This window comes from Ptychodera flava, chromosome 4, assembly GCF_041260155.1.
Source record: "Ptychodera flava strain L36383 chromosome 4, AS_Pfla_20210202, whole genome shotgun sequence".
Taxonomy (NCBI): Eukaryota; Metazoa; Hemichordata; class Enteropneusta; family Ptychoderidae; genus Ptychodera; species Ptychodera flava.
Genome location: NC_091931.1, coordinates 34,008,531 through 34,022,524, shown reverse-complemented (window position 1 = coordinate 34,022,524; position 13,994 = coordinate 34,008,531). Strand labels below are relative to the sequence as shown.

Here is a 13,994-nt window from a genome sequence, read left to right as displayed (position 1 = left end):
CTTGATATGAAACAAATATTGTGAAAGTGATCTCGAAGGTTAACAGTGAACGCAAATTTAGAGTGACGTCATGAACTCTGTGTAAGAGGAAGTTGCAGTCACAGTCCGTCCACCTCATCGGGAGGGGCACTACGTATCCGGTGTGGATAAAACTGGTACGGACTGATTACTAGCTATTTTGTGTAAAATTTCAGGACTTTTTGAACTTCGCTACAAGGTTACGTTGAACACTTGCTCATGTATTTTTGGCGTTGCTCATTTAGTTTTTGCTTAGTCCTTTAAGGTTAAAGTTTCATTAAAACAGAAAAATAAAGTAAAATAGCGTTATAACGGTATATTTGCCTCACTTATTGGTAGGTGTACCCGTCCTGTAATATATTTTTATTCTTTTCCTCTAATAATCGTATTTTGACTGTGGTGACTCAACAAAAACTAAATGAGCGAAACTCAAAACACATGAACGGGTGCTACTGTCTTTAAAGGCGTTAATATTGTGTTATTTTGTGTCGTGCTCGTCATGTTCTTTCTGTAATCCGTTTTGCATATTATGTGTTCATCACTTTATCCGTGCAAAAATCAGCCTCACTTTATTCATTATTCTGTTGACTTCACAACTAATCCACGCAGAAGAAGACCCAGAACAATCAGTTATCAGACGAAAACAATAAAAATCGTTTATTTGTAGAAAATTAAACATGTTTATTCATGTTGGGCTGAATTCAAATACATTTAGCTGGTTGCTGTATACTGCAATCGCCTGCTATGACAATGTCGATTCGTGTACCCTTTCACTACACTGTGTTAAGGAAGTATGCGTCTAGAAAGTGAAGGACTTAAGCGTTTGCTCAAATCTTTCTTACTGAAACTTTCAACCATTTTCTTTTTAAATTATGTGTAAATATCAGGGGGTCACCGTGCAAATCTCGGTACAAGAGAAGCAACCTAATAATTACAGCTATATAGAGTTCAAAATCACCGCCATCCTCGTGTTAACTCTATATTGGGAAAAATGAAATTTTGGATTTTTGAAAAACTAAGACCGTGAAAGTTGTTCTTACAGCAAGAGCTTTAAAATGAGCCCCAACAAGTGGTAGATCAGAAGAGAATTATTATAGAAGTTTGAGAGTCCGACTATCTGTCCCCGAGGTGCATTCTACTTTAATAGTCTGGTACACAAAAGTTACACATGATTGAAGTACATTGACAGATACATCAACAATTTCAATTCCAATGGCAGTGAATCGAAGAATCTTTGGCGTCTCATCACTGTATTTAGCTTATTTATTCGTCACATCGAAACATGATATGTTTGAAAAGTTGACTGCTGTTGTGCTAGATATAAAAAGTGAATGTGGTAACTATGTGCGATTATAATTATAAAACCATTGAAATTTTCTTGTTCCTACCCCCCGTAAGTTACTGCTCTTTCTGTCATATTTGAAATCTCTATTTACACATGATTGAGTCTAATTTTTGAGAACTATATTTGGAAAGTTGGCGCGTGGCTTTCACCGCAGCTGCCGAATGTATCTGTTTCCCCAAAACTGCAACTTTAATACAGAAATAAAAAGTCAATTTTAAAATATTCTTTAAAAAATTATTCATTACATGTATGGTACCGCAAATTGGATAAAGTTAGGGTATAATGTTTTTCTTTTCCAGTATCGGCGATCACATTTCAGGTTTCCTCACCAAATGCACCTTACATGTTTCTGTTATTCGTGTATCAAGGACTTGATAAATAGTTCTCGTTTAACATAATAATGATGATAATGTTTTTCGACCTTGAAAATATAAGATCGCCGAAGTATAGTAAGGGCATCATAAGGTAGATATAAGGCCTTGGTGAGTAACATAGTTTATAGTCAATATTTACATATTTACAATATGCCTCTATGCCTCTAAAATCACCGCAAGAGAGTTACAATGCCTGATATATATATATATATATATATATATATATATATATATATATATATATATATATATATATATATATATATATATATATACTTCTGTCCAAAGTCGAAAACTTTCTTACCGACCTGCCCAGCGGTTAGGAACGGATGTAATTGGCATACTTGCGCAGGTTAACTAATAATTAGACACCGGCAGGATTAAATCACAACCAGCGATAATAATTCGACAGTGATTATTAATTTAGCACGGATGACTGTTGACAGTGTCATCAAATGACGGGGTCAGGGCACAAACCTCGTGGCCAAGGGTAGTGGGCGTCGAGTCATGAATGGCTCTAACATTTGTGCGGGCAACTTTTTTCAGGAGCTGTACGTACAGAAAATAGTGTCGAAAGAGAGCAGCAGGTTAGAGGCGACACAATGACGTGTATGTTTGGCAACTTTTTAAAATATGATTAATCTTGCAAATTGTCTATACAAAGAACTATTTACAGAAACACCACTACGTCACATCACAAAAGGCCAATCTAATATGGCATGGCTGTAAATTTAATAAAATTCTACAAGGTTTTACTGTCAAGCTGTCGGCTTTCCCTGTAGGAGCTAGAGACTTCGACAGCGCGACGGCAAAATTAACATTCCGAGTTAAATATATCAAATATCCTTATATTCTCTATATCGTTGTGGGGTTACTTTCTGTACAGATAATATATTATTGAACGATACAATTGTTTTAACCGACCAGCATCAATTTAAGCTTATCGTTTTCCGGAAATGACAATTAATTTGTTTGTTCCTGTTTCGGAAAAGTAAACGCTAATTGGTGTAAATTAATTAATCATGGCGCAAATTAAACTTGAATCTCACAAAATTCGTGTCAAATGGATCCCGGATGTTAAAAAAAGAGGGTAAAGTTCAAGTCAATAATATTTGAATATAATACATGTAAATGTTCTAACTTGTTTGCACCCTTTGATCATCTGTCTAAAAATTACTGGTAGACATGATGATGTGCGCGTGCGTGAATAATCCTCTATAATTAGATCTACACGAAGATACGCCACCATTGCACTAAATAAGAGTAATTATGCATTCTGGTCTTTAGTTTCGGCTTTGAAATGTAGTGGTTTCATCATGGCAGTTTTAATTTCGACGGCGTTTTGTACACAACTAACTCTGAAATACCAGGAATGTAACTCACAACATTTAAACATTGTCTAAACCAGCGCCTTCCGAAAGCTGTATACATAAAAATATATGAAAATTAATTTGTGATCTACAGTTAATAATTTGTTCCAATAAATAAGTTTATCCGTTTTTGTCAGAGTTTGTTTTGTTTTGGTCGTACAATACAAACAGTCTTGTATTCACATTGTAGAAATCAGATCATGGAATCGCGATCCACCATGTACGTGGGTGATGGAAAATCGCACCACCGAACGACAGTTGCTTATGAACTTAATCCAAGCTTAAATCTCGGATCGTCCGGCACTTTCTGTGGCAAGGTGAGAGTGCAGCAAGCCATTCCATTGAGTGAATTCTTCATGTCCGACTTCCAACCCCAGCGATCGTCCTCGACAAAGTAACAGAGGATGGATTTCTTGCTCCTCTTGGTTTTCCATTCGTATCCACCGATGATGTACACGTTCTCTTTCATCACCACGGCGTTGGTGACACTGCAGCCGGACGGGACCTCGGACGGCAGCGTGTACCACAGGTCCTCTTTCGGGCTGTAACACTCTGTGGTCAGAATGTCGATTCGCTTCCCATCCAGATCTTTGCAGTTGCCTCCGATGGCGTAAATTTTGTCCCGTACCGTCACCATACTGTGCCAAGCTCGCGGCGTCGCCATGCTTGCTTTTTCTTCCCACTGGTTTGTGTCGGGGTCGTACATATTGAGAGCATTAATATACTGTCCTGCATAACCCCCGCCTATGTAGAGTTTGTCGTCGTATACCGCTCCCGCCGGAGCAACGGCGGTGACGGGATACGATTCGACAAAAGTCCAGGTGTTTTTGTGTGGATCGTAACACTCGACCGATCTGGTTCGTTCATGTCGCCCCTTCCAACCGCAAACCACGTACAGTTTATCTTTCAGAGCACAGAGATGGAAATTTGATCTCCGCTCTTGCATGGGAGGTAACGTCAACCACGAGTTCGTCCTAGGGTCGTACCTGTACACCGACGCTAGACTGTGCTCGCCTCCGGGACTCCCGCTGGTCTGCCCACCGACGACGTACATGAAATTCGCCAGTGTAACCACGCTATGATCGACTAACCTCGTTGGCGTTTGCGACAGGACGAAAGTTGCCCCCGTGTGCGGACTCACACCAAGCACGTCCGCGGTCGCTCCGTTCTCCCTCAAGCCTCCGACGGCGATCAGGACCTCATTGTCCGACCGCAGCGTCGAATTCAGCGACTGCATGCACGGTTGACGATGCGGCGTTGCGTGATATTTGAAGGCGTCTATCAGCAGAGCGTTGCAGGCCGGGTCGTTCATCATGAAATACTGGGACTGGACCTTGTCAACCAGATCGTCAGGTGTGATGAGGGCCATCCTGACGTTGCGCATCATTTTACCGGAGAAGGGCATTCTGATCGGAGAGTACTTGAGCCAGCGGATCACCATCTCAAACACCTCCAGCTCAGACTGCATATCCAACTTGTTACTCCTCAAGAACTCGTTCAGCTGTCGGTCTGATAGCTGCTGGAAACTGTCCTCCGTGCTGACAGCTTTGAAGTTCCTGAGAATGAAATCTTCCGAGAATGCTCTCAAGTCCGTCACGTTGAAATAACTACCTATATTCAGTATTTCAACACAGTTACTTGTATTTATCTCTGACTTCAAGAAGTTACTGCAGATGTCTATGATTGCTGTCATCTCCAGCGCAGTGGCGACTTCGAGCACCTTGGGTACATCGTTGATACTGAGAGAAAGCTCTGCGGTGTAGATGAAATTCAAGACGAACTCAAGTCCCTCTGCTGTGAGGCCTTCCAAGATGACTTCGTTGTCACGGATGGCCTCCTCCCGGAGGAGATCTCTGAAGTACGAGCTGAACGCCGCCAGAACACTGCGATGCACGTGGAACCTCCTGTCATCCACGACCAGGGATAAGTCGCAGAGGATTTTGTGACGTCGAAGTCCGTTGAGTCCGTGCAGTAATTTGTCGCTGTGAGCGGCTGACGTCAGAGTGACCGTACGGTGTCGGGCAGCCGCCGGGTTCGGTTTTGGAGGCGGTGGTTCGACTCTAAGAATGAAAAGAGAAATTATTTATTACAATCATTTTCACACATGCAGGAAGTAGTCTCAATCATTAAGGAGTATTTTTTCAGCAAACATCCCTGACAAAGTAACTTTCCTTCTTTGTTTGTCAAAAATATTTGACGTCAAACATAATAGCATACAAGGTATACCCAAACACAATGTACGAAGGATTCCTTTTCATTCACCAAGGTGACATGATTGTATTTCGAGAACAGTGTATTGAATTCAACTTTGTTCTGCTGACGCAGTTACAACCTAACTATGGCACCAATAAGTGTTCTGATTTATCAATCAGACTTTTTTAATCTTGGAAAGCTCACAAACCATAGACCCTTTCTCGAGGGTCTATGCACAAACCCATGAAAACTGACTGAGATCCTATTGAGCAAACTGAACCTTTCGGGAAAGCTTTGGTTAAAATTTGGGTGACATTTTTCCAAAAATTGTTGGCAATTGCAGCCCTGTATTATCAACAACAACGTAGTTTTGCCTTTTAGTTTTCACAGTGCAGATCTCTTAAGCAGATTTTAAAATTAGCCTGTGGTATCGTTCTGATGCCTGGAAGTGTATTTCATAAACAACAAGACTGTTTTGGCCTTTTCTGAACTAGATTTCCATTTGTTTGAAATAAGTGAAGTTAAAAGTATACAGCAAATAAACTTGTATATCTCTGTGACAGTTGAAGGCAAAAATAAATTTAAATTGGTAGTAGTACAACATTTGCCGAATTTTCATTCTTCAGCGATTCTGACACTTTTTTAAAGATCCGAAAACAGTTTTTACTTACTGTGCTGTTTCGTAGGGTTTACTCTGCCAAAAGTTTGGCGACACAGTGGTCAACTTGGTACACAGTTTAAGCAGAGCATTCCGCAATGCTTCCATCTTGAACTCGACCTCCGGATCGTCGAGAGGTGGTGTCGATGGCAGAGGGGCAGCACAGGCCCCGTTGTCGTACAGGTCTTCTTCTTCTTCGTCTCCGGTTTTCAAGGATGGGAGATCTTTCTCCTTCTTCTCCCTCATCCATTTTTCCTGCTCTCCACTCCCCTCGATGGGGGCTGCCTGTTGCGGTGGCGTTTTCGGTGGCTTAGTCTTCGCTAAACGCCGTTCCAGGTGTTCCCTGAAAAGCACAATTTTTCGATAGTCATTTTCCCGCTCTTCTTAAAGTTGAACATTTATACATGCGTTACCGGCGCGGACGCCCGTATTTTGCTATACGTGCGGGTGAGTTAGTGCATTTATAGCGGTAACTGTGCGTTATGTGATGGAGTTCACGGCTGTTAGTGCCTTATACCACGGGGATAACCGTCACAATGACAAGAGGAAACAAAAGGACGAATTTAGAGATGACTTTGAATATATTTTACGGTGTTTTGTGCCATTGTGTGCTCGAACAACAGTACATATACAAGGTTAGGGTAAAAGTGCGGTTTGTGATCTACCCTCATCTAACCCATCAACATTATTAGAATTTTAGCGTGAATTGAAGGTGTTTGATGGTGTGTTCATATAGTCGATAGCATGGGGTAAATTTCCAGCCATATGCAGTGAAATGGATTAGAATGACATGATGGAACACTACGCTAGCAGGTAAGATATGGGTAACATTGGGCATGCGCTTATGGTAATACTTACAGAACAGTAAATATGATAACTCCGTGACGAAACGAATACATACAAAACGTTTAGAGAGATACACGGCGATTGAACGAGGTCAAACAACACAATGCAGATGTCCGTCACGATCCACCCAGAGATAGAAACAAAATGCAGAACGGAACTCCACGGCGGTAAATGTCATGCAATATAAAGTTGACTACATGCTAATTACAAGACGAAAGTGACATACATGCAGGTTATGTTAAATGCACTCAAAGGGTAATGACGTCATACATGTGATAACAACTCAAGCACACAGAAAAGTTACAGACACCCAGCACCCCTTACATGTATTCCATGATAGTCCCGCGTATTGGGTTGCCCCAATGACGCAATGTCGATGATTTGAGACTAGGATGGTGATGATTTGGCATGGTTGCAAGTGGGCCAGAGTTGATCGAGGGTCAAAGTGATTGTTGAAGATGGTCCTCGCCCCTTTCAAATGAAAAGTGGTAAAATTTGAGCGACACCGTCTTGCCGATCACTCCTTGCGTTGGACAGCGTCGTTCAGCTCTCTGCTATCCCACAGTTTCAACTGTGACGAGGAAAATTGGAAAATATATTAGGCGATGAAAATTGCATTCTATCTTGCAGATATGCGGCTTGCTTTAACCCTTTGAGCGACAATGTCAATTTTTGTCACCTTTATAAGATGTGCCCCAGTAAATATTTTTTCAGATTTTTGCCAAAATTTTGGTGAAAAACTGTAGCAAATGAAATGTGATGTCCATTTCATCCAAAATTATCAAAAAATTACAGAAAAGTTCATAAATCTTGGTAAAATGTTGCACTGAAATATTGGTGGGAAAAGTTACAGCACTCAAAGGGTTAATGACGCAGCCATACAGCATACAATACCATTTATAAGTTCAAACAATGAGGCTTGTGATAGTTCAGGTTATAAAAATGACGTTTTCTGTTGTATGCTATGCATGCACATATGTAAACGTATTTATTACACTTATTAGCACTCTGCATATTGGCGCTAAATCAAAATAGAACTCCGTGTATTTGTGGTACCTTTACCACTTTGATTGCAATCGCTAGCAACAGCTTGATGAAGTTGAACACTGTAATGTTCTTCTCTTTCATGGAATTATACTTTCGAGACGGCAAAGTCACAGACGGCAGTGTTATCATGATATCCCATGTCAACATAAGCAACATATGTAATCAGTATAATCATCCTAAATCATCCACTATCAACCACTTTGATAAACAGGTCGTAGTTCTAGTAACAGGAATTTATACGCTTCAATTTTCAAAACAGCTGCTGGACAGAGATCGTTCATTTATCGAGCCACATTAATTTGGAATAATATTCCTATTTCAATCCGAAGTGTTGACAGACTATCGCAGTTCAAATCTCAATTTGCGCAATTTTCATTTTCAAAAATTCATTAATGAGGGTTCATCACTGGATTAGATGCTTTCGTTGTATCTTTTCTTTTTTTCTGTTGATGTATAATTAATTACTCTGTATTAATTTGTTGCTTTCTTGACGAGGGCTCTGATGTAAATTACAATTCATTTGTAACTCAGATTACCCTCTATAAGTAAAGAGTAATAATAAAAATAATAATAATAATAATAATAATAATAATAATAATAAAATGTGTTATTGCCGTCGTGTATCCAGCAATACCTAGATCTGAGAAACAATACAAGGATTCACCGTTCGATGACGTAACAAGTCTTTTCAAAATTGAGAACAAAGATAATGTGGCGTGGTTTACTAACCCATATACCCGCAGTCAAAATTTCGACAAAATGGAGAACGACAAATCAAATACAAAATCGATTTTATGTTAAAATGGTCAGACTCCTCTAAGCCATCATGCGCAACGTTTGAATCGTGTTGTTATCGCGAATGAGTCTGGTCGAAAAAAATGGTAGATCGTTCGAAGCGATATGCAAAATTCTGTCAAATGCCACCGCCGACTTTGGATCTGAAGTTGTTGATTTGCCATCACCCTACTGATTCTAACAGGAAACGCATGTTTATTCATGTTAAAAATCCTGTTTTGCAGAGATTCCTCAAAAAAATTATATAGCAGGCAAATAAGGAATCTTTCTTTATGGCAAAACCCGAAAACCGGAAAAAAAAGTGCATGTGTTACCCAATTCTAGGTATATATTCGTTAAACCGTCATCGTGCTGAAATGGCGTATATAAGCGGGTGGTAAAACTGTGTATTATTTTTTGCCGGATGTAAACATTATATTTATTGAAATATTAAACCGACGTCTCTGTCTGTCGCAATAAAGAAACTTGTGAAAGACTAGACTTAAACATCTCAACCAACTTGTCTATTACTTAATTTTTGAAACTTGATGACAGGGAAAACACTACAACTCTTGTCGATATATGGAGAGATTTCTTGAAATGTTAAACGTTAATATAAAGTGATATCAAAATCGGTAATATGCATTCTATACTAGAATTATTTTTAGGGTAACTTCAACCATAGTTCAGATAGTTAAGGGCGGATGGTTTCTAGTAACTCAATGTACTTTCCAGAAAATCAAACAAAAGGGGTATCAATATTACTGCCACAACACAATAATTTTTGTGTGGTTTGCCAACGTCCCTTTTTCAAACATGTTTTCAACGGAAACCGTCACTTTTGAACGACGAAATTGGATGAGATGCAGTAACTTAATGGTCCTGTTTTGGTACATATAAATGTACACTGAACTGAATTTAGTCTCGTAGCTTATTGATATGTATTCGATGATGACGCGGCCTTGACCATATTCAAACCTGAAAGTTTGGTTTATATGCTGGTACTGGACAATGGATGACCGTCATCATGAGGCAAAATGAAAGGGAACAATGAGAAGGTCGTTAATGGATGCTAAGGACAAAGTTGACTGCACGTAGTCGCATAGGGGTTGCTAAAAGGTCACAGTGGACCTCTGGAATATATATCCAACTTTCCACCTTTTACTGGTTCGTCCAAACCATATAGTACATCTGTCATGGATGGATAAAGATCTTATAGATCTTACTGATCTTATATGTTCTTCATATAAGGGATTGTTAAAAACTATATTTTTATCCAGTGAATTAAAATGTCGTCCTTACATCTTGAACTTTATCAGTTATTAATCCACTTTATCAGCGATAATAAACACCTACTAATGAGCTAATCTGTTTATACCGTTTGTGGATTATGTTGGTAGAGCGGACAACTGGCATACCCGTGGATGATTTTTACGTAGCATGACACAGCGTAAATAAGGCTGTGACTCGAAGTGTTAATTGCAGACAATGTGCGAAGTTAACACAACACATATAGTGTTACAATGGTCTTTATCAGGATGAAACAGGGGAGGAGGGAAAATGGGGTATCTCCCGAACATTTCCCCTATACTGTTGAAAATCATTGATATGAAATAAAACTGTTGATCATATTGAATTAGATTGATTGCTATTTTCAAAAGCAAACGAACTTATAAATTGTAAGATTATGGTTTGGTTCGTAAAATCATGAGCTATGCCTAAACTGAAGAGCAGTCTTACACAAGAGTTGTCTTTAGTAAAAATCACGTTTTCTGCTTTGAAAATGATTTCGACAGTCACAGTATCTGAGGCCCGTTCTGCCATGACGTTAGTGTTTTGGGTAAGCGAACACACTTGAGTACTCTCAAAATCATTTTGCGGGTCAGCTATTCCGCCATCTTCTGTACAGCTTTGTGTACAGATAAAGTTTACAACAACAACCTGCGCACAGAATCGCCAATGGTAATCCGCAACCACAGACACTTTGTGACTGTCTATATCATGTAAAGGCACACAAACAATACAAACAATAACAAAAGCATCAATTATGAAGCAAGGACATAATAATCAAAAGTACCATTGGCGAAACAGACAAACGAATGAATAAGTAAACTCCTATTTGTACCAGTACAAATTTTCCAGACAACCTTTAAAATAAAATAAAATTAAAATAAGATGTGTCACCGTACGAAGGACGTGATTTAAGGTTAACTTAGCTAATGAGCTTATCTGGTACGCACAAATAGGCAGTAAATCATAAAATTTGAATAAATGTAAATCTGAATCAAATTGAAAACAAAACTTTTAAACCTCTGACATTAATTTTGCCTTTTTTTCATGTATACCAGTGAAAAAATCCCGCTTTGCTTTAACTTTATGACGTATAACATGATTTTAATCTCAGTTCTTTTTAGCGAATTTCCTGCTACTGTATTCCCAATGGCTTTCTGATGCACTTGTATTTTATGAGCTGAGCCAACCTCAACTTTGATTCAGGGGGGACTACTTGCAGTGTATGGAAAAGGTAACAAAGCAGCATCATAATGAAAGTCGCTATGAAAAATACAGGCCGCTTATCTCTGTGTAGCTCAAAATAAACTGTTAAATGCAGCAAAAAGCGCGCAGTTGTGATCATGTGCAGTCCTACCTTGCAAACACAAACATCAATAAAACGTAAACGTAGCGAGCATCACTAGACTACAGTGTATTTGGCACTTCACTCGATCGAGCCATTGACGCAGCCGGGCAGTTGAGAGTGTCATTTCTATTACAGAAACTCGTAGTTTTGTTTCAGACCAGAAGAGTGTTGGTATTGTGTATCAGTAATCTGCATGTTTTAAAAGAATTTACCTATACACGTTTTTAAAGGTCTGTGCATAACCGACATAGCTGATCAACATACCATTATCACATTGCAGCTGATCGCACGATTTAAGAAAAGACAGGAAGGCCTAATGCAGCTCACAACATGTTTGATAATCGATGTTTTTTAAAGAAAGATATATCATCCCGCCAGTACAAAGGAAGTTGACATGGCGTGACTGCGGCAATGAATTCCACTATTCATATGTAGCCATCCTTACGTAACTGATTTTGTGCATTGCCTTTGATGAACGACTCACCAGGGAAAATAAATAAATCATACAGAAACAAAGTAAGAAAATATCGGCTACAGGTGATGACAGAATTAATACATAATGGAAATGCACTGAAAAACATAGCAAACGGCCGTTGAAAAACCAACATCAAAGGGTTTTTCAGTGCACTTTTGCTATATTTGTCTTCTGTGTCAGATAGTTCGGGTAGTTTTATACCTTTACGTTTGCCACAAATTTGATCATAATCTGTTTGTTATGGTCATGCTGCGTTGTACAAGTTTTGCTTGACCCGAATCAGTGTTGAGTTGGTAATAATCTTGCTGTCGAATCGTAGCTGAACCAAGAGTGACCAGGGCAGTATAATTTTTTAAAGCAACCCATATTCCCAAACTCTACAACATAGACGTTAGAATGCCATGCGGACCACTGACTTATTTTCAAGTTAGTATGCAGTCATGATGAACCTAAATACTGGCCATATGGCCATGTATGTTCATCGTACTTGTACGGTGTCAAGGGTTGAGGAAGCCCAGTCTCCCGGTACACCTTAACATGGAAATTGCCCTCGGTCATCCTCGCGTTGTCGCGCCAATAATGCGAAACAATATAAATATCTAAAATGGACTGACTGTGATGACAATGCAGTGAAAATACATAAAATACCAATAAAGGAAATGCTTTTGACCTGGACTTCTCTGTCGAGAATACTTAACAGATGGCGTTTTAATTTGTGACAGCGTAACGGAGATCTGTTAAATTAGCAGTCACATTATCATATTCTGACACCCGATACATAATAAATAGAAACCCCTTGTTCTGAATCGGGACAACTATACTAAAATAGAGTGGTACCTTTGAGTGCCAAAAACGGGAACGAATTCGCCGGCCATATTAAACATAACCAATTCCTCGTCCGCCAAGGATCATCTGGTGTCAGTGCGAGGATATCCGGAGCAGAGGAAGATACCGTCTTTGGAGAAATTTGCACTGAGGTGACGCACCCTCCGTGTTTTTTTCGCCGAGATGACGTCACTTTACACTAACATTCCCTTTTGGTAACCGTTCCTGTTTTGGACGCTGTAAATGCGGGTACGGCTCTTTAGAGGCACCGCTTCCCAAAATAGAATTACCAGCTAGCGCCTGCACTGTACGTCAGCGCCTATAATATGGAAATGGAAATTAACTCTGCGGAATCGGGAACAGATCGACAAAAATTGCTCGAATTCTGAACCGTTTTTTCTTAAACAGTCAAATAAAAATCTTTATACGAACTTTTAAACTAAAGTGAATTCACGCAAAAGAAGATTATCGAATTGAGTGAGCCACCTACCTTTCAATTTTGAGAGCATTGTTAAAAAACGACAGGTTTCGAAAAGTGTCATCCATGGTGTCACGTGAGGTGACGTCATTGACCCCCGATGTGAATATTTACCAGGTATTGTTATTTATGATGCACTTAGGCGGTCAACTCGTCATTATTTTGTCTTTTGACAACAAAGCAGCAGGTAATTTCATATCAATGCTAGTTTATGCAAAATAACAGAATACGACAAAATGAGTCTGCATTGTGACAGGTATACAGAGATTATTTCTATTGGCTTGTGTTACATACATGCATGGTATTTTAATTTTTTATTTATCGGGTTTGTAAAACGTGTAATAAGATGAAAGAACACCCATTTAAGCTTATAAATCATTCAAAACGAATTAGTTAGTATACGCCTCGAAAGTGAAAGACCTAAACAACTTTTGCTCAAACTTTCCTTAAGGAATCTTTGAACCATTCTCTTTTAAAACCAAGAATAAAAATCGGGGGTCACGGTGCAAATTTTGGTATTTGAGAAACAAATAACTCATTGACAAGGTTTTTAATTTCGAAAAAATAAGCCGGTGAAAAGGTTTATTTCACAAAGAGCTTTAAAATGAAATCCCACAAGTGGTATATCAGAAAAGAATTGTGAAAGTTTGAGAGTCAGAATATCTGTCCTCGAGACGCGTGCTCTGAAAATGGTTATATTTTGAGCGCGTTATCGGCGCGTGGTAGTGAAGATCACCGGACGGGTAAAACTAGCTATGTCGAGTTCTACCTACTGCGTAGACTCCTCGGCGGTTTGTCCAAGGCTGAATATTTGCCAATGGAACTTCAGACGACGGTCGCTGATGAGGTAGTCTAAGGTTGATCTAAAAGCATATCTTCATAAATCGCATGTCGCATGTCGTGACCGGCCTTCCATAAAGAAAGTGATAAAGCTTACATGAGAACTTGTAGCG

At 39.3% G+C, this 13,994-nt stretch overlaps 3 protein-coding genes across 8 annotated transcripts in view; 1 reads left to right on the top strand and 2 right to left on the bottom strand.

Annotated features, from left to right (window-relative positions):
- Positions 1-13,994, bottom strand: part of LOC139130381 (protocadherin Fat 4-like) — a 361,272-nt gene that overhangs the window by 90,531 nt on the left and 256,747 nt on the right. The window lies entirely within an intron of this gene.
- LOC139130385 (NXPE family member 3-like) overlaps positions 1-13,994 on the top strand; it is a 353,637-nt gene that overhangs the window by 96,427 nt on the left and 243,216 nt on the right. The gene's annotated exons all lie outside the window — the stretch shown is intronic.
- Positions 649-13,148, bottom strand: LOC139130384 (kelch-like protein 9). 6 transcript variants are annotated; one of them, XM_070696184.1, is made up of 5 exons: positions 13,054-13,123; positions 12,576-12,882; positions 7,129-7,375; positions 5,972-6,301; positions 649-5,167 (listed from the first exon to the last, which is right to left on the bottom strand). In XM_070696184.1, exons 3-5 carry the CDS (start codon positions 7,212-7,214, stop codon positions 3,370-3,372), a joined length of 2,214 nt encoding a protein of 737 aa, XP_070552285.1. In that variant the 5' UTR covers positions 7,215-7,375; positions 12,576-12,882; positions 13,054-13,123; the 3' UTR covers positions 649-3,369. The 6 variants fall into 6 exon arrangements, with proteins under 6 accessions (XP_070552285.1, XP_070552286.1, XP_070552289.1 ...); XM_070696185.1 differs by lacking the exon at positions 12,576-12,882 and having other exon boundaries at positions 13,054-13,148; XM_070696188.1 differs by lacking the exon at positions 7,129-7,375.